The 26,548-nt window shown below is 38.7% G+C and overlaps 1 protein-coding gene across 1 annotated transcript in view; it reads right to left on the bottom strand.

Moving 5' to 3' along the window:
- Positions 1–26,548, bottom strand: part of GPR176 (G protein-coupled receptor 176) — a 595,877-nt gene that overhangs the window by 220,494 nt on the left and 348,835 nt on the right. Inside the window, exon 2 of the mRNA XM_044074062.1 lies at positions 16,697–16,949. Within this exon, the coding sequence (XP_043929997.1) occupies positions 16,697–16,949 (253 nt within the window). The remainder of the gene's footprint in view (positions 1–16,696; positions 16,950–26,548) is intronic.

Below are 26,548 nucleotides of genomic sequence, written 5' to 3' on the forward strand. Positions count from 1 at the left end.
TATTTATGCATGTGTATAGATATGTATGCGCGTGTATAAGTACGGAGGTATATATATATATATATATATATATATATATATATATATATATATATATATATATATGGGTATATGTATGCATATGTTTATATGTATTGTACATTTGCAATATATATGTATAGATATAGGTATGAGTATGGTGTGGGTGTGTATAGTATACATGTGTGCTTAATATGTGTACATATATGTATGGATATTTCTGTATATGTATTTATATATGTATGCATATATTTTATAGCTTTGTGTTTATAAGTATGTATGTGTGTATGTACATATATATGTATGTATACTTAATTTCGGTAAGTTAACTCACCTAGCCATTACTGGAATCAATTGCAATGTAAATTTAGGTATCAGTGCATGGCATCCGGAAGACAAACTGCACGGCCAAGGCATGTTTCATCTCTCAGCCCCCCCCAGAATAAACTTTTGCATGCCACATCCCCTTTTAGGGATACATAGGACCAAGAATTAGTAGGGCTGATGAACTTTGCATGCAAAGTGACCCCTGTGGGACATTCATTTATGAGGCATTTTGCTGCTAAAGGGTCTGGGTGCACAAGGCCACACCACCGGATTAGGGCTTCACAGGGCATAAAGGAGGATTTAGCGTGGCTGCATTTCTTTTTAGATTACAATGGGACAGCAATTTGGCAGGAGAGAGACAACCAACTGCCACTTCAGTGTTTACAGATGCAGCAAGGGGAATTGGCTTTGGGGGTTATTTTCAAGATCAGTGGTTCAGTGCGGCATATCCGACTCAAGTGAAAAGTAGGTTTAAACATTTCAGTTGCAGAGATGGAATTTTTTCCAGTAGTGGTTGCAATGGAAATATGGGGTGTGCAAATGAAAGATAGAGTTGGTTGGCTTTGCTTGGACAACAATAGCATAGTACACATAGTCAATAATCAGCTGGTGGAGTAAGGGGTGGTAGGCAGGATGATGAGATATTTTATTTTAAGTGCTTAACATTAAATGTCACAGTGAAGGCACAACACATTCCAGGCATTGATAACTCATTAGCAGACTCCCTTTCTCATTTGCAGTGGGCCCGGTTCCGGTCGCTGGCTGCAAATGCAAAACCTTCTCCAGTTCGAGTGCCAGACCATTTATGGGCTTTAAGGGCAGACGAGAATGGTCACTAATGTGGAATGCCCTTATTGGAAGGACAAGGGTAATGTACAATAAATGCATACAGCAATTTTTGCAGACCAGCTTATCCAGAGGCTGGAAACAAGTATGGCCAGTTCCAGCTTAAAGATCAGGACTTACATTTTGGTAATGAAAGAAAGAGGATGGACCTTTGGAAGGGCAAGAAGCACATTGTCAGCTTTGAATTGGTTTCATGAGGCTTTGGGTCTGAAGGATTTAGTTAAAACACATTTCAGGTATGGACAATGTTTAAGGGCTGGGGGAAACAAACACTCAAGAGGCCTGATAAGAGTTACCCCATAGGTCCAGCGGTTGTATGTAAACTGGCTTGCAGTTTCAAATGTTTGTTTTTCTTCTTATGAGGTAGCATTATTTAGGGCTGCCTTTCTGCTGGCTTGTTGTGGGGCATTTAGATGGTCTGAAATTATTCAACCAAATAAGAAGAAAGATCAACGGACAGTTTTACCACTGCCACAGGTACATTTGCTGGGGGAAGACACTTGGGTTTATGTGGCTAAATCCAAAATGGATCAAGAAAGCAAAGGTCAGTGGGTAAGAGTGGTTACCCCAAAGGGTTTGGAATGGGGTCTTGACTAAAGTGCTACTAGAGTACCACAACTATAGGGGTAGGTCAGATGGGCCATTCATTTGTCATCAGCAAGGTGAACCTCTGACACAGTATCAGGTGAGAACAGTTTTAAAGGAGGCAATTAAGTTGAGTGGCCTAGACTCAGATAAATATACATTACATTACATTCGAATAGGTGCAGCCTCATATGCACATGCAATGGGAGCTTACCAGACCGACATTATGAAGATGGGCAGGTGGAAGTCCAATGCTTATAAAGGCTATGTAAGGTATAAATGATTTTAACTCTTGTCCTTTGTATTTCAGCTCTCACATCTTTGGATCAGAAATACATCTGGATAGTGGGTCATTCTTTCATTTGGAGACTCCATCGCTTTGTCCAGGGCAGGCGGGGCTTCTCCTTCCAAGGAGGAAAACAAGCTTCTTGCAAAGCAATTTGGTTTGGGGTATCAGGAATGTGGTGGCACCATCTCAGGGCAGTACCAGGGGCGGCTCGTGGCATCGGGCTGCCGGACTGCAGCCCCCTCAAAATAAAAAATAGAAAGAAAAATAAAAAAAAAATATTTTTTAAAATTTCGCGGACTTTGCGCATGCGCAGTAGTCCCGACTACTGTCGGTCTATGCGCATGCTCAAGGCAGTCCGGCAGTCCCCATAGGGGGACACAAGGAGACGTCTGTGCACTTTTAAAGTGCACAGACTCGCTAGGATTATGGGTCGCGTCCGGACTGCAAGAGCAGCAGTCAGGACTCGGGAAGGAGCATTGGGATCTCGTCAGGCTTTCCTTGGGATCTCGCGGGTCTTTGAGTATTGTGCGGGAAGGATGTACGTTAGCTGGATATATTCAGGTAAGTGTATGGTGCTTTTTACCTTTATTTGTGTGTGTGTGTGTGTGTGTGTGTGAAAATGCCCCAGGTGCTTCTGGTGGTGTGGTAGGGAATACCTCAGGCTTGAACCCTGTACCCTGTATGCAGGTGTTAAAGACTTGAGTTCCCTACCCACCACCATTTGTAAAAAAATTGCAGATTTTTGCCTCATATTCGATCTGATCTGTTCCTCATAATATCTGTGGTTTGTAAATGTTGCAATGCTTGATATTTGATGGTGTAGTAGTAGCATTGTTGCCTCACAGCTGCAGGTTCTTGGGTTTGATTCTTGGCTGGGGTTCCTTCTTTGTGGGGTCTGTATCTTCTCCCTGTGTTTGTGTGGGTTTGCTTTTGTGTCCTCCCATGTTACAAAGACATGTCTGCATTATTTCTTCCTGGGCCTCTGCTGAAAATTGTTTATTTGTTCCAAGTCAGACTGTCCTGATTAAAAATGTTAAATAAAATTGACAGGCATTTGAATTTCAGACTTAAGGGTTTCTGAATGTTTAATTCCTTGCATATTTGATGGTGCAGTGGTAGTATTGTTGCCTCACAGCTATAGGTTTTCTGGTTTGATTCTTGGTTGGGGTGGCTTCTGTGTGGAGTCTGCATCTCCTCCATGTGTTTGTGTGGATTTGCTCTGGTGCCCTGCCATTTTACAAAGAAGTGTCTGCAGTTTTAATCCCTGCTGAAAATTGGTTTTGTTCTGTCCGCAGTAAAATTGACAGGCATTTGAATTTCAGACTTCAGGTTTCTGAATGTTTAATTCCTTGCATAATTGATGGTGCAGTGATAGTATTGTTGCCTCACAGCTATAGGTTTTCTGGTTTGATTCTTGGTTGGGGTGGCTTCTGTCTGCATCTCCTCCCTGTATTTGTGTGGATTTGCTCTGGTGCCCTGCCATTTTACAAAGACGTGTCTGCAGTATTAATCCCTGCGTCTCTGCTGAAAATTGTTTTTGTTCTGTCCGCAGTAAAATTGACAGGCATTTGAATTTCAGACTTCAGGTTTCTGAATGTTAATTCCTTGCATAATTGATGGTGCAGTGGTAGTATTGTTGCCTCACAGCTATAGGTTTTCTGGTTTGATTCTTGGTTGGGGTGGCTTCTGTGTGGAGTCTGCATCTCCTCCCTGTGTTTGTGTGGATTTGCTCTGGTGCCCTGCCATTTTACAAAGATGTGTCTGCAGTTTTAATCCCATGCCTCTGCTGAAAATTGTTTTTGTTCTGTCCGCAGTAAAATTGACAGGCATTTGAATTTCAGACTTCAGGTTTCTGAATGTTTAATTCCTTGCATAATTGATGGTGCAGTGGTAGTATTGTTGCCTCACAGCTATAGGTTTTCTGGTTTGATTCTTGGTTGGGGTGGCTTCTGTCTGCATCTCCTCCCTGTATTTGTGTGGATTTGCTCTGGTGCCCTGCCATTTTACAAAGACGTGTCTGCAGTATTAATCCCTCGTCTCTGCTGAAAATTGTTTTTGTTCTGTCCGCAGTAAAATTGACCGGCATTTGAATTTCCAACTTCATGTTCTTCAGAATACATAGTAGCACAACCTTTTTTTTTAGCAATTTTCTAAGTTTATAAGATGAATATTTTAAATTTGTCCCTATTTTTGGGACTGTATTCCCCCATTATTGGCTTCGTCCAGGTTTTTGTGCTAAGGTTGACAGCTATGGCAAGAACTGAATTCACTGAATATGTTTGAGGGCTGTATTCCCTCATTACTGGGTTTGTCCAGGTGTTTTGTACTAAGAGGTTGACAGCTATGGTGAGAACTGAATTCACTAAATGATAGCCATTTAAGTTTCAGTCTTCCTCTCTTTACAAAGCAGCTGATGTGGCGTTGTGGTATGTTACTCTGACTGTTTTTGCTCAGGGACCTTGGCAGTAAAATATATGGTGGCAACACAACATTTTATTCTAGCAACTTTCCAAGATTATACAAGCAATGTTTAATGTGTCCCTGTTTTTGGGCTTTTGACCCCCAATACATTTTGGCTTTTTCCAGTTTTCTTGAGCTGCGGTTGAGATGCAGTTGAGTATTGAGTAGATTTTACAAGGAACTGAGAGCTGCAGGGAATAGAAGTTTAGTGCTTTGCCAAGTTAATACTATAGCACAACAGGTTGTGTACTTGCTTTTGATGCAGAAGGTTGTGGGTTCTACTCCCACAAGGGGTGGATGCTGCCGTACTGAGAATGTTCTCCTTGGTGAAGATACTAACTATGAGTTCGTTATCAGTTTGCCATCCATTTCCTCTTGCAATATTATTACTAGCTTATCATTTTTTTAATGTAATATAGGCAATTTATTCCTTAGGGGCAACAGACACTTTATTTTTCGATGAAACCATGAAATATAAAAGTGATTGCTAGCAGCAACCGCTTCATTAGTTACAGATTTCTTTAATGTGGAATTATATGACTGACTTCAGAGATTGTGCATATTTACTGATAATGGACTGTAGAATTGTGCATATTTACTGATAAAGGTGGACTGTAGAATTGTGCATATTTACTGATAATGGAGGACTGTGGAATTGTGCATATTTACTAATAATGGTGGACTGTAGAATTGTGTATATTTACTAATAATGGTGGACTGTGGAAGTCTGAGTAGACTTTTTTATGATAAATGTTCTCAACTGGGCAGTTTTGCCATTATGGGTGCATATGGTTTGTTTCATTGCTTACTGGAAAAAATGTTCAAAACAAATTTAAAACACCCTGTAACAAGTGTACTGTATTGTACAAGGAATATAATTTTAGTACAATGAGGAAGGTGTATCAAAGAGCACATGTATGTTTCACATGCAAGGAGCCTATGATTCGAAAACAGCCCAAAAATAATCTTTATCTGCCACTGGCAAAATGTATTTTCTTTGAATGTGGGTTTCAATGCTGTTTCAATGAATGTGAGTTTCAAGGGCAGAGAAGTTTTAATGCTAAGTTTTCATTGTGAGACTGCATTGCTTTGTTTAACAGATGACTTAGTGTTTGTGCTGTAAAATACAAAATAAAACTTTCAAATGAAGTCCAACTCATCATAGAAGTAAAGCAGTATGCACATTAGTGTTTATGGTAAATGGAGTGAAATAGCCAAGTATAATGGTTCATTGGAATGACTGCAGAGGCTCCATTCAACCATTATTTTGTCAGGGGGCGAAGGGCAGCAAACTCAGACAGGCCCAGCTGAACTATACCTCCCAACTGTCCAGATTTTCAAAGAATGAATAGATTTTTGCTTCTTATTTTGGTTTGTTGTTCATAAAATTTGTAGTTTTAATTCCTAAATGATTTGCCAGAAGTCACTCAATAAGTTTCAGACTTCATAACCTTCAGAAAAATGCATGTTAAAGTAAGAGCTGTTCTACCAACTGTCTCAATTTATACAAGAGCAATTTTTAGTACTGTTTATATGTGCCCCCAATATATTTGGCCTTGTTCAGATTTACTGCATTAACAGGTTGAGAGGTACATGCAAATAAATTGCTTTATAGAATTAGGCATAGCCAACCTCTCAACTGTCCCCAATTTTTGGCTCAAAATGTTGCTCTTCCCCCTTATAATCCCTCCGCAAAATAGCAATTTTGGAAGAAAACATGGAGGGTTTACAATTAAGAAATAACTGTAATAATCAAAGTTATAGATTACTTGAAATGCATGTAGATTCTTTTATATTTTGTCAGCTGCTCAAGGTAGCAGCACTAATATTGAAGTGTCCCTTCTTTGACAGGTAGCAGCTGTATTGTGTGTCTATTTTATATTTTTGCATCACATTTTTGTCCATTTTTCATAAAATTGTGTTTTTTGGCAAATTAGTGACAAATCACTAAAGACTGAAGTTAGAAAATGACAGACATTTGAGTTTCAGATTTTATACCCTTCAGAAAATTGATACTAATGCAAGTCCTATTCTATTATCTTTCTAAGTTTATTAGAGCAATATTTAAAAATTGTCCTTATTGTTGGGCCTTTGTCCCACTTCTGAGTATGGCTTTGTCCAGATTTCTTGCTCTTGAGGTTGAGAAGTATGACAAATGTGTTAGGGCCATCACAGTCAGCCAGAGAGATTTCAAATTGTGACATGCTTGTTGCACCCCACTCCCCCATGTAGTGACTCTGGATGTGTCCAAGCAAGGCAAGGATTAGTTGTATCTACCTTGGATGGGGAGGACACACTGCATAAGTACTACAGTGGCTTTTCATCTGTCCTTGATTTTGCAGAATGGTCTGGTTTCTGTCATATTTTTGTACTATTGATTTATGCTTATTACTCAAAGTGCCTGTTGCTCTGTGTTTTTAAGTAGCAATGCTTTAATGACCATAAGGTAAGCTTGTCTGAGATCGTAAGATGCAAGTAAGCTTTAATAAGCATACTGTTAAAGAATTGCCAACATTGAAAGCCTTTCTGTTGTTGCCATGCAGAGAATACTTGACTAGATAATGTAAAAGCCTTGGGTATTAAAGGACAGGATTCCATTATTTTAAAAAGCTCATTACACTTGTTGGAGACTTCCAGTCATCTCTACAGACTTTACCCGTAAACTAAACAGAATGCCAATCATGTGTGGTCCATAACCTGTACAGTAATCCTTTAAGCAATGTATCTTGAGCTTGTTTCTTGTTTTCATTTTTTACTTTTATCATGTTTTCTCCATGAAACAAGTTGTCAGGCAGCAGGTCTTTTTTGGATAAGAAACATTTTTACAAGTGGGGGCATCACATAGATTTCTACTTTCAGCATGTTACTTGGTACTTTAATAAAGCTGAATATATTATAATTAGGACTGCAGTGCAAGGAGAAGTGGTTTGAGTTGAGTGCTTCTGGTTTTTCTTATACTTGATTTTGACTGGCATTCCAGTAATGTATTTAAAAAGTAATTTATTTTTTCATGCCTCACAACCTTTTGTTTCCATCTAGATATTAAGTAAGCTGTCATGCAGCCAATGCACTGAAATATTTTTATTCTTCTACACTTATTTTTGTCTTGATTGGACTTTCATAATGTTGGTTTGCCACCCAGGGCAGCGTATTTAATTAAAGTTAGTTTTTTGTGGTTTTGTGCATAGCTCCTCCCCTTTCTGGTTGACCACACCCCCTCCCCTTGACCCCACCCATTCAGCTGTCTCCTGCAGCCCCCCTGTGATTTGAAGTCACCAGCCGCCACTGGGCAGTACTACAGCAAGCTGCAAGAAGAGATAAATCTCCTACTGCCATTTTATTGCACCTAGGGGGTAATGATATTTGTCAACTTCCAATAAAAGATCTAATTGGTTTGATGGTACAAGAGGTATATTGCATGCATGAATGCTGGCCACAAGCTATTATCTGCTGGTCAGAAGTGGTACAAAAAAAGAAATGGAGGGGGGCTCGGCCCATTAAAGCCGTGGACAGAAGGAGAAGGAGAATTAATAATTCTATGGAGAAGGTGTTAAGGGACATTAACGGATTGTACATTCCACATCCTGGTATTCGGGTCTGGTGGCCAGACAGGTATGATAAGGATGGGGTTCATTTATCTGAAGAAGGTTTGGGGATTTTTTATAAGGAATTGCAAGCTGGTTTAGCTTTGAAGGGCATTCACTTAGGATACGTTGAGATGTGCTGGCAGAAGGGAGGAATATTCCTCCCTTCTGAGGCGGAAGACAGGAAAGGTAAGCGAGGCCAAGGTAAGTGGGGGGGGGTCACAGGATTCCTTCCACAGGCCAGACAGCCCCAACAGATTGTTGCCGGGGACTTACCAGCCTGGCAATGGCTCCTTGGCAGACTGTAAGGTGGCCCAGAGGAATTGTGATGAATTGTGAAATGAAAAAGCTGTTATGATGTGGGTATGTTGAATCAGAAGGGCTGGATATCGACGTGCTGCCTGTTTTCCTGTAGGCTTAGGGGAATGCTATGAAAGAAATAAAATGGCCTCCCTGACATTCCTGCCTTGCGCACATCTCATAATAATTGGCTTCTATTTGAGTTAATGGCAATAAACACATGGCTGTGGCCATTTAATCCATCTGAGGTCTCTGTATTTTTTGTATTGAATATACAACTTGTGGCAACCCTGACTTGTAAAAGCATGCAACCTCGATACATTTATTGTCAATGGTGCCAGGGAATGATAATGTTCTGAGCTGTTTTTTTTGGTATGGCTCAAAGGTTGATATGGCTCATTAAATGAATTATGAACAGTAGTTGATATGGATCATTAAATGAATTATGAACACTATGTTAAATGTTTTATGTAAAACAACATCTAAAAAATCATTCTGTTGGCTTCAATGGCAAGGTAAGATATTGGTTTACTAAACTTTGTTAAAATCAGGTAGAGCTGTACCAATCTCAGACAAATGAAATCCTCAAGTGCATTCATCTGTCCAACAATAAGGGACAGCCGCGGTGGTACAGTGGTAGCATTGTTGCCTCACAGCAAGAGGTTCTCCTGTTCAATTATTGGCTGGAATGCCTTCTGTGTGGAGTCTGCATGTCCTCCCCGCAGTTGAGTGGCCTCCGAAAGACATGCATGAATGGGCGTGCCTTCACTGAAGGTTGGGTGTCGGGCTGGCAACTCGGCACCATAAAAATCTACTGCCAATCATTAGCAGACCGGAGTTCCACTGTGGCAACCCCTAACCAGGAAAAGCCAAAAAGACAAACAAAAACTGTACCATAGTGTCCAAATGTCATTAGCTGCCAATGTCATTTAGAGCCATACTACTCTTAAACAGACTTACCTACAAACTGCTACATAAAACTACTATCCCAACCTTAGAGGCAGATTCTTAGAGGCAATGAAGTTATTTTTCTAGGGGTGCCCCACGCAAACTGACTACTTGTGAAAAAAAAGAACTTTTGAAAGGCATCCTCTACCTGTTGGAATGCTATACTGAAAATGTTAGATCAATCAAAGGTGTGATAAAATTAAAAAAAGAAACAAAAAAACTAAAATCTCATCTAGAAAGTGAATGCAAATGCAAACGCTTCAGGGATGTCAGATAGTCAGATACCATTTTAACTTGTGTGACATATATTTATACTAGGTATAACTACACTACTGATGATGTGGGCTACAGCATAAGCACTCCAAATGTACACAAATGTAATGTATATAGTGTACATAGTTTGCTTAAGTTCACATAAAATAGTATAATTCAATTTGAATTTCAACATGTATTACCTTCTTTATTTTCTTACGAGAGGCAAAGAATTATCCTCTTATCATCAACTCATTCTCTTATTCTGCTTATGTAGATGCATACAGCCATCTGTATTTCCAAGGCACAGACTAGGTGCAGTTTCTCCAGCTCAGGCCCAAGTATACTGAAAAAAGATTTGTCTTCGAAATAATATGCTGCTTGTTTTCAGTGTGAATGTGTACTTGTCTACATACAGCGTGTACTGATAGGATACCAGATGCTGTACCTCTTTCTGTATTAGGCATTTGAAGAAGTTAATGTCCCAATGAGGTCACTTCCTTACTGCTAATGTTAATGCATTGCACAGGGTGTATTTTACATGGTTATTGTGCAACAGTAATATCTATAATCTGCTATTTGGTGTCTACTTTTCACTTGTAACAATGTTGATGTTATGATGTGTGTAAGTGATGCTTATACAGGAGATGTGTCCTATAGAAAGTTATTTAACTCTGACGAAATGCATACTGTATACTTTATGTTAAAGCAGGGCATCTGTTCTAATCTTAATATGTGGTAATAATCTTTTTTCCTTCCCACAGCTGACCGTCAACTATTACCAGCTTCTGTTCTCATTCACTGCATTTACCAAACTCACATTATCCTCTCTTGGGCTCAGCCATGCATACGTCTGGAGCCAGTGAGGAGATTGAGGACATCATACTGCTGTCAAGGAGTGCTACAACCCCACAGTTGCCTTCCACGATCCTCTACAACTCCACAGTCACCTCTCAATCTCCACAGATGCTGCGTTTGGAAGATGCATATGCGCTTCCAAGCATGTGTAACCTGTTGAACAAGTGGTATATCATTTGCAGCATGGAGATCACCAGGCTCTTAATGATGCTGTTGCAGTGAACCTATGTTGTTTTTCTCCCCCTCCGGACAGGTGAGTTGACATTGGTCATTCACTCCTATCCTACACTGTGCAGCCACTCCAGCTCCTGTAATATACTATCGGTCATCTAAGGAGCAATAAGGATTTAACCAGTCTGTTCCAAGGGGTCTCTCAGTATGTGGCAGATAGTCTTAATCCTTTTAACCTGTTTTTGAGTTGATGCTATATGAAGTAGATACATGTCAGCCTATAGACAGTTGTTTCCTCAATTGCCGATCGAGTGACAAAAATTATGCCAAAACACCTATCACAAAAATATTTTTTTAGGGAGAAATCCTTCTCACATTCCCAAAATTGCACACACACGTATATATATATATATATATATATATATATATATATATATATATATATATATATATATATATACGTGTGTGTGTATGTATATATATATATATATATATATATATATATATATATATATATATATGTATATTTGGTTCCCCTTCACAAAGTCGAACGTTCAGAAACTCGAAATGCATATGGCCGAAGCCATATGCTCAAGTTTCTGACGCTCGACTTCATGAAAGGGAGCTGAAAAAAGAAAAATGTAACAAAACAAAGTGTTTCTGCAGGGGTCAAGCCCCCCTGCACCTCCCACACCCCCCGCTACTTATTTATTTCAACTCCGAGATCACACTACAGCGCAGAAAGGGAAATCTCCCGTTCTGCGCTGCATGCCATTCCCCATTCACAAAGTCGAGCTTCCACAATATCGAGCATATGGTCTCGGCCATATGACTTTCGAGATTGTGGCCATTCCACTTTGGGAAGGGAAGGTACATATATATATATATATATATATATGTACCTATCATACCTCTCAGCTGTCTAGACTTTCACAGAATGTCCACATTTTTGCCTCATATTTTTGGCCTGTATTTTCCTGGCAAATCACAGAATATTAAGTTAACTAAATAATGAGATACATTTCAGGTACAGACTTCATTCAGATCCTTCAGAAAATGCATGCTAATACTTAGCAATTTTCTAAGTTTATAAGAGCGATATTTAAAATTTGTCACTATTTTTGGGCCTTTGCCCTCTATTATTTTAGGCTTTGTCCAGATTTCTTGTGCTAAGAGGTTGAGAGGTATGATACCTACTCTGAATCTGTGCAACAGTGGAGAAAAGGGAAAACATTACTAACACCAAAATGATTATTGGAATAATTTCTTAGACCTTTGGTCATTCAAAGAAATGGCTGTTGATAGATCAACTTAGACCCTATGCAGAATATATCGCATATAATGTATTATTCTTTTACTTCTCTTATTATAGTTTTTTTGGATGATAGTGATACTTCTGTACTTCTTGTATTGTATGCGATATTCTGTATTCCAGATGATAGTGATACTTCTGTACTTTTTGTATTGCATGTGATATTCTGTATTCCAGATGATAGTGATACATCTGTACTTCTTGTATTGTATGTGATATTCTGTATCCAGATGATAGTGATACTTCTGTACATCTTGTATTGTATGTGATATTCTGCATTCTAGATGATAGTGATACTTCTGTACTTCTTGTATTGAATGTGATATTCTGTATTCCACATGATAGTGATACTTCTGTTCTTCTTGTATTGTATGTGATATTCTGTATTCCAGATGATAGTGATACTTCTGTACTTTTTGTATTGCATGTGATATTCTGTATTCCAGATGATAGTGATACATCTGTACTTCTTGTATTGTATGTGATATTCTGTATTCCAGATGATAGTGATACTTCTGTACTTTTTGTATTGTATGTGATATTCTGTATTCCAGATGATAGTGATACTTCTGTACTTCTTGTTTTGTATGTGACATTTTGTATTCCAGATGATAGTGATACATCTGTACTTCTTGTATTGTATGTGATATTCTGTATTCCAGATGATAGTGATACTTCTGTACTTCTTGTATTGTATGTGATATTCTGTATTCCAGATGATAGTGATACTTCTGTACTTCTTGTTTTGTATGTGACATTTTGTATTCCAGATGATAGTGATACATTTGTACTTCTTGTATTGTATGTGATATTCTGTATTCCAGACAATAGTGATACTTCTGTATTTCTTGTATTGTATGTAATATTCTGCATTCTAGATGATAGTGATACTTCTGTACTTCTTGTATTGAATGTGATATTCTGTATTCCACATGATAGTGATACTTCTGTACTTGTTGTATTGTATGTGATATTCTGCATTCCAGATCATAATGATACATCTGTACCTCTTGTATTGTATGTGATATTCTGTATTCCAGATGATAGTGATACTTCTGTACTTCTTGTATTGTATGTGATATTCTGTATTCCAGATGATAGTGATACTTCTGTACTTCTTGTATTGTATGTGATATTCTGCATTCCAGATGATAGTGATACTTTTGTACTTCTTGTATTGTATGTGATATTCTGTATTCCAGATGATAATGATACTTCTGTACTTCTTGTGTTGTATGAGATATTCTGTATTCCAGATCATAGTGATACCTCTGTACTTTTTGTATTGTATGTGATATTCTGTATTCCAGATGATAGTGATACTTCTGTACTTCTTGTATTATATGTGATATTCTGTATTCCAGATGATAGTGATACTTCTGTACTTCTTGTATTATATGTGATATTCTGTATTCCAGATGATAGTGATGCTTCTGTACTTCTTGTATTGTATATTCCAGACGATAGTGATACTTCTGTACTTCTTGTATTGTATGTGATATTCTGCATTCCAGATGATAGTGATACTTCTGTACTTGTTGTATTGTATGTGATATTCTGTATTCCAGATGATAGTGATCCTTCTGTACTTCTTGTTTTGTATGTGACATTTTGTATTCCAGATGATAGTGATACTTTTGTACTTCTTGTATTGAATGTGATATTCTGTATTCCAGATGATAGTGATACTTCTGTACTTCTTGTATTGAATGTGATATTCTGTATTCCAGATGATAGTGATACTTCTGTACTTGTTGTATTGTATGTGATATTCTGTATTCCAGACGATAGTGATACTTCTGTACTTCTTGTATTGTATGCGATATTTTACATTCCAGATGATAGTGATACTTCTGTACTTCTTGGTATTGTATGTGATATTCTGTATTCCATATGATAGTGATACTTCTGTACTTCTTGTATTGTATGTGAGATTCTGTATTCCGGATGATAGTGGTACTTCTGTACTTCTTGTATGTGATATTCTGTATTCCAGATGATAGTGATACTTCTGTACTTCTTGTATTGTATGTGATATTCTGTATTACAGATGATAGTGATACTTCTGTACTTCCTGTATTGTATGTGATATTCTGTATTCATGATGATAGTGATTCTTCTGTACTTCCTGTATTGTATGTGATATTCTGTATTCATGATGATAGTGATTCTTCTGTACTTCCTGTATTGTATGTGATATTCTGTATTCATGATGATAGTGATTCTTCTGTACTTCTTGAATTGTATGTGATGTTCTGTTTTTCCAGACAATAGTGATACTTCTGTACTTCTTGTATTGTATGCGATATTCTGTATTCCAGATGATAGTGATACTTCTGTACTTCTTGTGTTGTATGAGATATTCTGTATTCCAGATCATAGTGATACCTCTGTACTTCTTGTATTGTATGTGATATTCTGTATCCAGATGATAGTGATACTTCTGTTCTTCTTGTATTGTATGAGATATTCTGTATTACAGATGATAGTGATACTTCTGTACTTTTGTATTGTATGTGATATTCTATATTCCCACTTTTATTTGATGATCTTTTGTTGTTATACTTCATATAATTGTCTTTACTGCTGGTAGTTTTGTATTTTGCTTTGAATCCAGACCATGACTGAAGAAGGTCCCTTTATGAAATAGACCACCTTTCTGGATATTAAACTTAAAATAAACATGACAAGGTAAAGAAATAAATACTACATGTGCATGTGTAGGATACTTTGAAAATGGACTTGAGGGCATTGTAGTCTGTATGCTTTGGTATGAAGGAGATGAAGAATGTAGTGAAAGACAAGATCCTATGAACCCCACTGTGCATATCATTTGGTCACAATTCTGGGAATAATTATTTCATAATCACAGCACAACTGTAATCATGTCTGCAGAATAAGCAACATCTGTCAGGATATTTGGTGTTCAATGCACAGCTCTAAACTCTTCTCATTAGAACTCGGGGACTGCTGTGAGTACCAAGGTTCTGAATATGTGCATTTGGTCACACATTGGAGAATCTAGCATTGAATTAAAGGTGGTCACTGCATGGTGGAAATCTGCTTTCCCCAAGCATCAGTGACCTTGGAGTCAATTATATGGAGCATTGAGTAAACCTCCCCAAGGATGGGGTATGTGGGTGTTTGCCCCCCCCCCAATAAAACGTATTGTGTGAATGGTGTTTTTTCATTCAAGTTGTTGTTTCTCTAACCTACATCTGTGTTCTTCAATCTGTTTGTACAGCTATTAAAATAAATTGTTTGCTGCATACTTTTGATTTAGAAAATACTGTTCTATATCCCCTCTAAGCTATGGTGCTAAAACACAGATTCAAAAGCTAGAATCATGTTGTCAGAGGGCAGCTCAAACCAGTTGCATGTGTAATTTCAAACATACCTACCAGAGGTCTACAGCTGCACATGTTAAGGTGCTTCCGAAACAGAATGTTAGACAAAGTTAGACAGCATATTTTCACATTCTAGATTGCATTTAGTGTAAAATCATTTTATTTCCCAGAGCCCTTTACATTTTCAGTTGAGCGCATGACATACTAAAAATGGGGCAGCATACCAAAAACTGAGCAAATGTATTATGGCTGAGTTAATCATTCGCAGCATAAGGAAAGCTACCTCTGATTCTACAACAAAAACAGAACTGAGATACAGTGGCAACCATATATGACCACATGTTACACAGAAGTGTTTTCTAGCCCCCAGGGGAAACCCCAAGCATTAAGAAATGCAAAACTGCAATAGTAACACCAATAAAAATAATTTAGACCTGAATGTTTTTTGGGTAGCACACAAAAGGAAAAGTGTAATCATAATAATCTATTGGAAGGTTTAAATACTTTTTTGGGGGAGAAGATCTGCTTGCATGTGGCATGTATGTACATGGTGATTTGCTAGTCTGCCGATGAAAGTGTCGGTATGAGAAAGCTCTTCTAAGTTTGGATAAGTCTCAGCATTAAGCACCCTTTGCCATGGCTTCTATTTAGATATCTACTGCCTTTGCACTACGCTGCATTTTCCACTATCAAACACAATTCCAATGCCAGCAAAAAGAACAGAGCCATAAGTAGGGCAGAATGAAGACATGGCACTGCCAGTCTGTCCCACCTTACTCATATGCTAACTTGCTTTATCCTAGTCAGGGTCACAGATGAGCCAGAGTCTTTCATGGCAAAAAAACACTAACACACATGTCCAGCCTATTAGCATGTGACATGTCTTTGGGATGTGGGTAAAAAGGCAGACATGGCTTAGACAAGCAGATCTGGCACAGAAACTCACTTGTCAGTCTTCCAAAAATATTTCTAATTATGTTCCATTACAGAATGTTGATACATATAAATACATCCAGAAAAATATACAAATCTGCATCTCTGCCCGGTTATCACAGATTTATATGTAGAGGAAGATAATATCCTTTTCTTAGATTAAATAGACTAGGACAGAGCCAGGGAACTAGGACAAATAAGCATAATCAGACTGAAATGGATTAAATATGATTTACATATAAAAAAAATAACTCTTGTCATAAGAATATGATTTGTTAGTTGGTAAGAGGGTGTTACTGCCACAGAGTTGGTTTCACAGTGCTGGAAACCCAATACTCTGAATCTGAAATTATTCTCACTGGCTGTGTTATTATATTATGCATGTATTCTATTTAGATCTTATAACAGAATATGTTGATATCTGATGATCATGTGATCATGTCTCAACTAAAAGAATTGCACATACCTGTCGAGGGCGATAGCAGTGAAGCTGAGGACAGTGACAGAACAAAACACTTTGTGCAGGAACTTAACGATCTTGCAGAATAGCAGACTGTAGATCCACCAGCAACAATGAGGACTGGCGCTGAGCACGATATCGAAAGGCACACATACAAGGCCGGCACAAATTCCAGCACAAGCCAGGTTCTTGATAAACCGGTTGGTGACCGACCTAAATACAGACATCCTGCACGTTGACCACAGCACAACAAAGTTTCCTGTTGAGAAAGCAATCCAACCAATTAAAGGGCAAATACATGACTGCTCATCTCAAAGGTTTAACTGGAAAAAATATCAGTGCATCACCCAGGTCATTAAATGAATTAAAATATGATAGTTAAATTTTTTTTTGGCTTATATACAGCTTTATATAGTCTTCACGTAAAAATCAACAGTTCTTGTTCATTTGTAAAATGGCAGCAATCAGACAACTTGAATGTAGAACTATATTCACTTAATCTCATAATGAATGAATGGAAAGGTCATTTCTCTCCAAATACTTAAAAACTGATTCAGAAGTTCTTTTCTCCACAGTGCATTTATTTACTCCTTAAAAAAAGTACCGGGATGCACTGTTAGCCAATAACAGAGGTCAACTGTGTAAACATTATGTCTCAATAATGCCAGATTGGTATAGCTCAAGAATATATTGTGGTCAAACATCATGGCTGAAAACATGTCTTCTTGCACACGGCAAGGTGTAATGGCAATGGAGATCATACAAATATAAATGAAAGGAACACTCAGAAAGAAAACAGATGATCACAAAAGCAGCAGAAAATATCTAACTGAGAATTAGGTGGAAATAAAGATACAAAGAGCTAGTGGCAGACAGCATGGAATATATTTACTTTTCCTACTATATAAATTAGTAGCGTGCTTCACCTAAACTTTATTCATATTCCATTTTAAATAATATATATGTGCTCATATATCCTAGTCCCTAGTTTACATACATGTCCAAAATATAAAGAACTACAGGTGGTTGAGTCAGCCAGATATACTCTGGCTAGTCTTACATACATAATGCTTAAAATGCTTACTCAGACCATATGTGTTTGTGGGGATGTTACTAAACTATACTAGTTATGTAGGAGGTATAGGCCAAGGAGGGATACTGTTTAATATGAAACAGTATTGTGGATACATGCCACAAGCAGAAGTGTCTTGACTTGTGTGAGTCATTCTTAGTGGTTTCCGCAAATGCAGGTGTGGAATTTAACAAATTGCCAAATTCAGATTTTTGTGCATGCAGTCAATCCAACTGCCTCTGCAACTTGCTCCTGTGCACTCAGTATTGCCAGTTGTTATGAATTATTTTCTTAATGACCACTGAATCTACACTGTATATTAAAACCGTGACCATAAAACTATGAAACTATCAATGTTATTAACTTTCAATTCATCCCAAATTTATGCAACATAAGTAAGATACTTAGTAGCCCACTTACTAGTAGCTTCTACCAAAATTTTGGCAAGGTCACTATCTGGGTACTCCCTAAATGTTTATTAGTTACCAGAATAATTTCTTTGTCAAATTCACCTTTGTATGAAGTCAGCCTTGAAGTGTAAGTAAACCTGACTTTTAACCATGTTATTTTAAGTATGTATGAAATTCATGCTCAGGCAATGTAATAGAGCATTGCTTGCAGCAGTTTTTCTATACTTGCCAAAGGAAATGTGTTCAATACATTCTGAATCAATGTGTTTATATAACTACAGATCAAGAAACGCAATAAAAATATGAATCTATAGTGAAGGATAAATCAAAATCTATCAATAAAATGATGTAAGAAATATAGCAAATTCTAATACAAACTATTATCTATATTGGGATCTATTTCAAAGTATCAGACAGCCGAATTGTCGAATTCAAAATGGTCGAGACCATATGATTGACAATTCAGTTCGTAAACAAAAGCCAAACAACAACCACAAACAACAGAAACAGTGCTTTTCTGGGGGGGGGGTAAGCTCCCTGCACCACCCACACACCTTGCTAATTATATCTGTCAACTCTGAGACCATGCTACAGTGGTGAAAGGGACAAAATTTCTTGATCCCCACTGTACTGCGATCTCAGACCTGTTGAACAGACTGAATTGTCAATTATATCTCGACCATATGGGTTTCAACAATTTGGCCATTAAATACTTTGGAATAGACCCATATATGTTGCTCTTAGTATGCTAACACAGCATTTGCAACTCTGGGGGGGGCACCATGGGCACTATAGCAACTCCCCATACTTCTGGAAAAGTCTTCTCTTGATAATAAAATATATATATATTCTTAAGAGTAATATCTAAACATTAACACATCAGTTCAGGTTCCTAGTTATTAAACAACTTACTATCTGAAAATACATGTCTGTAGTACACTGTTCCAACATCCTGAAGAATTGCAGTATATTATGATATAATACCCAAAGTGACCAAAATTGTCATGTGCTAAAGTAATATCCTTCAGTTTTCTAATATAAAATATGGTAGAAATCTGAAAAAATGGTTTTAATTTATGTTCAATAAATGTTGCTAAAGTGCCACTGGTGGCATAGAGGGATAAAGCTTTGATTATGGCCAAGTCAAACTGGGTTCCATTAGTGTCTCGGATGACTGCCTGAGTGGAAGGGAGGGATGATCATGCTTGTCATGGGTGAGTTGACATTCATTGATGACATTCCTTTACAGGAGGTGAGGTTCAAAGAGGTTCATTGCCCTTGAACATAGCAAGAATGGGAGGTGGGGCATGGAGTGAATATGGCATATAAAGCCCCCCCAGGACAAATGCAGAGATAGCTGAGTCCCCACAACATCCTTAGGATTCACAACCAGCAATAGTGAAGTAAATCTAGGGGGCTGGGGCTTAAGCTGGCAGATCTGGAGTGAATGTGAGGCACTGTACGCCAAGCCAGTTAAATGATGTTCTACCTGAACACCCTAACCTTTAATCTAGCAAATTCAAGAACAAACATAGCTCCACCATTCTCACAGAATCACTGTTGCAAGCCCTCAATCATAAGAAAACATCATGCATAACAATTAGTGCAATCCTAACTCATCCCAAAACCTGTACAGATCCTCTCCCAAAACCATTCACATTTTCTCCACTGTCCTCATACCCCATGAATCCATTAACTGCCTTCTTTTATCCACTATGCCCATTCTTCAGCTCTTATTACTACTTCCCTTAACCCTGCTCACAAACTTAATATCATTCTATTCATACTTGCTTTCTCACTATCTCTCACACCCAAACTACTGTGTCACAAACCAAAACTCAATATTTATAATTATACAATCTCCTCTAACTTGTACTGTCTCACACACTTTGATCTCCATAAACACATCTGTCAAAACACAGATGCCTTGCTAACAAAACTTGACCTAAAATAAACTCAAATACAAATGTCTCCCTCCCAATGAGCACTTTATATCAAAATCAAAACTAAGTAGTGACATCCACCCAAACCCTGATCTTCCAATACACAAACATGCACATGACTCACCTGCTTCCTCACAGGAAAAAAAAACATATCCATTGTCTACCCAAAAGGCACAAGCAGGTTCATCAATATGAATATATTCATCAATATGAATCTTACAGGCATATGCAATGAAATACCTCATATACATGCAGACATTGCCCTACACTTGTTTTTATAGGCTGAGGAGTGGTGACTCATCACTGTGACAAAGTAAAAAATCCCTGAGGCTCCAATAGCAGAATACGTTTTTTTCTTACATTTACTTCATTGAATTGCACGTCTTAACGCCTATAGTTGTGCTATACAGCTAATCTACATTTTGCACTGTTATAAAGCTTTTTTTTTTACTGTTTCACTGCATTTTGTACTGTGTTATACTGTCTTATACTGTTTTAATTGTATTTTCATTGCTAGATAGTGTTCCATTATTGTAATTGCATTTTTATTGAATTACTTAACTGTAACCTGCTTTTTCATACTGAGAGTTATATTTTCTGTGTGTGAGTGCTCTGTCTGTGCTTTTCTGTGCATTTCTTGTTAGGTTTCTGCGTTCTAGTCAGGTAGCATTGTCTGGATAGAGACCTGCTGTTATCCAGGCCTGGTTGTTTTGCTTGTTGAGTTTCCTGTGTTTCTGGCAGCCATCTTCTGCTGGTAGTGTCTTGTCTTCACTGTTAGTGAGAGCAACAGAGTTGCCTAACCTTCTCTAGCATGAGTGATTGATTGAAAGAGCAGGGGCTAGCAGGATTGGTTAGTAATTCGATCTTCTAGAGTCTTCAATCTTTTCTGGTATTTATATCCTGTGTTTGCAGGGTGTTGATTTTATTTGCTCATTGCTCACTGCTGCTGCGCTGTTTTAACCCATTGCTAGGTATCTCAGTTGCATTTTTTTTCCCTTACCAGTACTCCTGTGCAACTGACACCCTCCCTTGCAACTACTGTAATTATATCCAGCCCTACTCACACCTATAAGTACTCTATTCTGATAGTACCCACTCTACCATCCTTTACCTCTCTTTCACAGATTCTGACAACCATGGACAGACAATTTCCTGTGGTTTCTCCTGCTAGTCTTGTTGATATGGGCATCCTGAGGACAGTGTAGCAACTGCCTCATGTACACAGACAGCCCTCTTCTTCTACCACCTAGGAACACAATATGTGAGAGATGCAGTTACATTAAGAACCTAGAATCCTTGCTATCTCAATCACAAGTCAGTACATCTGGCACTGAGAAGGTTGTCTGCACAAACACCACAAGCACCACACCTCTAACACCACCCACACCTGTTCAGTACATTCCTACATATGTAGATTATCTCAACAAAAACATACCTAAACAAAAGAGATCTCCGAGGCAAAAGCACATACACACATCACAAGCCACCGCACCAACCACCACACATAGTACACATGCCTGTGTCTCACAGCCTCTAAGGCCCAGCCACAAATCCAACATACTAGTCATAGGAGACTCTTTCATGAGACATACAAATATGCCCCTCATCAGGCTAGACAAAGGGAAAGTCACAATAAGTTGCTTGTCATGTGCTAGAATCTGCCATATCACTCACGCACTCAAGTCTCTCACCAACAAGTACTGTTATGACTCTGTCATAGCCCATGTTGGTGTGAATGACTTGAGACGTACCTCTCTGGACTATATGAAGAGAGACATGACTGAGCTCGCTGAATATGTGTCCCAGGCAGTTATGTCCCTAGCCTTAAGCAACATCCTACATCACCCAGAATGATGCCTCAGTACAAACACAAAATGATTGACTTTAAAAATTGGCTTAGTGTCTGGTGTCATTCCAAGGGGATCCAGTACCTGACAGCCTGGGAGGGCATGACTGACAGCCCACAATGCTTTGCCAGAGATGGCTTTCATCTGTCTCCCCTGGGCTTCAGGCTTCTTGCAAAGGCTCTTGCCTCCCCCATAGTGCCTTTTTTAGGCAAAGTCATGAGGACAAAATTACCAACATGAAAAATTCTTCTAAATGAAATTTAAAGATCATGATGCTAAACGGTAGGAGTCTTAACACGAAACTGCAGTCATTGCAAGCATTCCTCACCCTGGAAGATGCTGACATTTGCGCAGTCACTGAAACCTGGTTCAAAGCTACAGAGAGTACCCCAGCCTAACCAGGTTACTTGTCCTACCATACTTTCAGACCCCAAACAGAGGGCTACAAAGCCAAAGGAGGCAGAGTTTCAATATTTATCAAGGACATACACACCTCCAGGCTGGTCAAACAGTATGATGCACAGGAGACACTCCAGGTGCAGTTAACTATTACCAAAACACCTTTTCAAATCATAGTTAGCTACAGACCCCCAACCATGAATCAGGAGGCCCGATCTACCCATCTGGACTTACTTGACTCCATCAAGATTCAACCCTCAACCCTGATCCTGGGTGACTTTAACTACCCAACAATATAGTGGAAGCTCGGTTCTAGCTCAAACATGAATGCCTAGAGATTTCTCGACTTTGTCAATGCCAATGCATTAGATCAGCAGGTTGACACCCCCACAAGAGGTGAAAATATCCTGGACCTGGTACTAACCAACATGAGTAGCCAATGTAGCACCCCCACAGTGTCATCCTCCTTGGTAAGATCTGACCATAAAGCAATCATGTTCGAAGACACCATCTCCTCTGCCCCCCCCCCTACCAAGGTCAAACAAAAACTTTTCCAAAGCTGACTACAACCTCCTGGGAACAGGTAAAAGCAGCTTCACAGCCACCATCCCTTCAGCTGAATCAAGCACTAATGCCCAAGCCTACACCAAAAAAACTATATGAGCACCTATATAGCTCCATGGACTCAGTCGTACCTAACAGGACCAAATCATCTTCCTCAAGGAAGAGTAAACCTGTTTGGTGGACAGCAGCAATAACAGACTCTACAATAAAAGGAAAAAATTGCTGTCCAGGACCAAGAAGGAGCAGGTGCCAAGTTGGAAGCAATCTCTCCTTTGTTTGAAGAATCAAATAAGGTCACTGGTGAAATCCTCTAAGGCTAACTTTTAGTCCAAATTGGCCACATCCATTAAGGACAATCACAAGACCTTCTTCACATATGTCCGCAATCTCAAAGGTAACTCCCAAATCTGCTCTGAACTGGTGGCAAGAATACCACATACACAAACGCTATAGATATAGCCAACCTGCTGGCAGACAAGTTCGGTGAAAACTTCACCCCCCTGTCCCCCCCAAGAGTAAACCAGGACATCCCTAGCACCTGCCCCCTCCCCTCATAACCAGAGAGCAGGTTATTAATGGCCCCTCAAAGGCAAAAAATACAGCCTTTGTGGGACCCAACAACAACATCCCTGGCTGTGTCCTACATGAACTCAGGCAAGATATCTCAGTACCACTAGGCACCCTATTCAGCCAAAGCCTATGCACTGGCTTTCTCCCAGCAAAATGCAGAACAGCCACTGTCATCCCTCTGCACAAAGGTGGAGCATCCACCAACCTAGGCAATTATAGGCCTAACTAGCCTGATCTGCAAGGCCATGGAACACATTATCATGGGCCTTATAAACAAGGACACTGGCAACCTCCAAATGCTTGATACCACACAGTTTGGTTTTGTCAAAGGGAGATCATGCCTGTTAAACTTGGTTGCCTTCTTTGAAACAGTCACCAAAGCCATGGATGAGGGCAAGACAGTGCACACCGCCTACCTTGACCTAGCCAAAACATTCAACACTGTTTCCCACTTGGGCATAATAGATAAACTATTCCAGCTAGGCATCAACCCATATGTTACCAGATGGGTAGCTAACTGGCTCACTGATAGAACCCACTTTGTCAAAATAGGGGAAACCACCTCTAGTATTAGACCCGTAACACATGGTGTACCCCAAGGATTGGTCTTGGGGCCTCTGCTGTTTGGGATATACTTTTCTGAGGTGCAAGCCAAAATCAGTGTTCTGTGGCTGGCCAAGTTTGCAGATGACTGCAAGCTGGGCACTGTCATAAATTCCCCTAGTGATGTGAACATCCTCCAAGAGGGTCTTAACCAAACTAATGACTGGTTCCAGAAGCATGGCCTCAAACTGAATGCCAAGAAATGCATCATTATCCCCTTTGGGGAAAATGGTGTCCCCACTAATTATCACATTAATAACAATGTACTAAGCACACAATCAGTCGTGAGGGACTTGGGCACCCAGGTTGATAGCAACCTGGCTTTTGACCACCATGTTGCCTCTGTTGTACGGAAGACTTTCTACATGGCCCACCTCATAAGTAAGGGTATTTCATCCAGGAACAAGGAGTTCATAACATCCCTGTACTCCACCCTTATCAGACCCATTATTGAGTACAATTCCCCCTTCGGCATGTACCTTGCCAAGCACATGCAGCAGTTGGAGAGACCACAGAGGTTCCTGACCAGGAAAATCCAGGGTCTCAAACACCTATCCTATACAGATAGGCTAAAAGCCCTGTCCCTCTACTCAGTCTCATACAGACTGCTCAGAGGTGACCTGACCTCAGCCTTGATGGAGTTGCTGCATATCTGTAAGTCAAACTCCACTCACGCAACCCACATGCAAGGTCTCAACCTAGTATTTGACATTACTAGAACTTGTTGGCAGGATAGATTTATGTTCCAATGGCTCTCGCATCTGTGGAATAGACTTCCTCTCCATGTCAAGTAGAGTACCTCACTAGCCCTCTTTAAGAGGAACCTGGATGACTAGATGGGAAACAGAAAATATACCCCTGAGATCCAACCTGTGTCCCTGCTGGACAGGGAAAACTGGTGCTGACTTTGTGGGAGTATGGGTGAAATTTTTGGCTAGGCTTATAAGGGCCTCCAGGCCAATAGCTCAGTATTGTCCTATGAACCTATGAATCACTACCAACCTTGGCTAAAACCAGACAGAAAATATGAATAACTTTTCCCACCAGTCTACAACATCCTACGAATGGATAAAAAAGGCTGGAGGGATAGCCATTTTTTATAGAAATACCCTTCAACCCTCATCCCTTGCTAGTAGCCCCTTAGTACTACACATCTGATATTATTATCTTTGCCATCACTATCTATTATTTTATATATTATATATATTATAATATAATAATAATGATACTATATATTATTTGCTATCACTAATGGAGCTCCTCTAGCAATTAATATAAATACTCCTCTTTTCCATTGTCCTTGATATTCTGCAGAATATCCATCCATAAATCCATTCTTTATGAAACTCACATGCTCATTTCTTTCCAAATGTATCTACTGTAGCTTTGCTATTTGCACTCTGCATTTCTTAATATAATTAAGTATTTTCCTTTCTTGTCTGTACCTGTGAGATCATTTATAGTCCAAAATAATATAGAAAGTGTCACCATTATTGTAAGAAGTCATTATTCCCACCTATTATATACGGCATCTTTTTAAATGTCTAATTCCTGCTTTTGTGATACATGCACCCAGTAAAGTTTGGCAGATTAATCCTTTATACATTTTTTTCTTATCATCAACAGTGGAACCTATGTCACATTCTACAAGACTTTTTGTTTTAATAAAATCCCTAAAAAAATCCATACACACCCATAATCTATTAGCTCAATACAATCACACATAACTATGTACATTTTCAAAAAATGTTTAATCCTCCTAATAGGAACTTTTGTACCAAACAGACAGCTGTTAACACATGCCTTAGTTAACCTGAAATTGAGGTAATCCATGGTAAGATACATGTTATTGCCTGCGCTTCTGCTTACAATAATTGGTGTCTGTTCTTTTTTTATGTTTATTCGGAAAACTACTTGCATACTTTCAGAACTCATTAACTTTTATTCTTGATGAAACCGATGTTCTGTCTTTTATTAACCCATTATCAGCTTGCCTTAATAGAAAAGTAAGAGAAACTAAAAACTGTATCCATCTGGTGCAGCTTGAAAGACATGCTAAGATATTTATTGCTAAAGGAAAACATTGTATTTAGTGTTCTTATAGTTACTTGTTTCCACTTAAAGTTATTTGTTATTAGATTAAGTCAAGAGTCTTAATCCAGACATTCGTCTATGCAAAAGTAAGAGAAAATATATAAGCTCTACATATATTATGAACTGTGTACTTTTATACCTCATCTCCTTCTTCAACAACCCAAGATTACAGCCTATTAACTTAAATTTGTTTTTGTCTAGCTTTTCTTCTCATTTTGCACTGTAATGTTTATATTTCTTAAAACCAGAAAAAAACATAATAAAAGAAAGAAAGAAACAGATGAGGAAGAAAAAAGCATCTCTTTACTTTATCACATACAAGAACAACTAAAATGCTTTACCATAAAATGCACAAT

The sequence above is a fragment of the Protopterus annectens genome, chromosome 6.part0, assembly GCF_019279795.1.
Source record: "Protopterus annectens isolate FY-2018-M chromosome 6.part0, PAN1.0, whole genome shotgun sequence".
NCBI classification, from domain to species: domain Eukaryota; kingdom Metazoa; phylum Chordata; order Ceratodontiformes; family Protopteridae; genus Protopterus; species Protopterus annectens.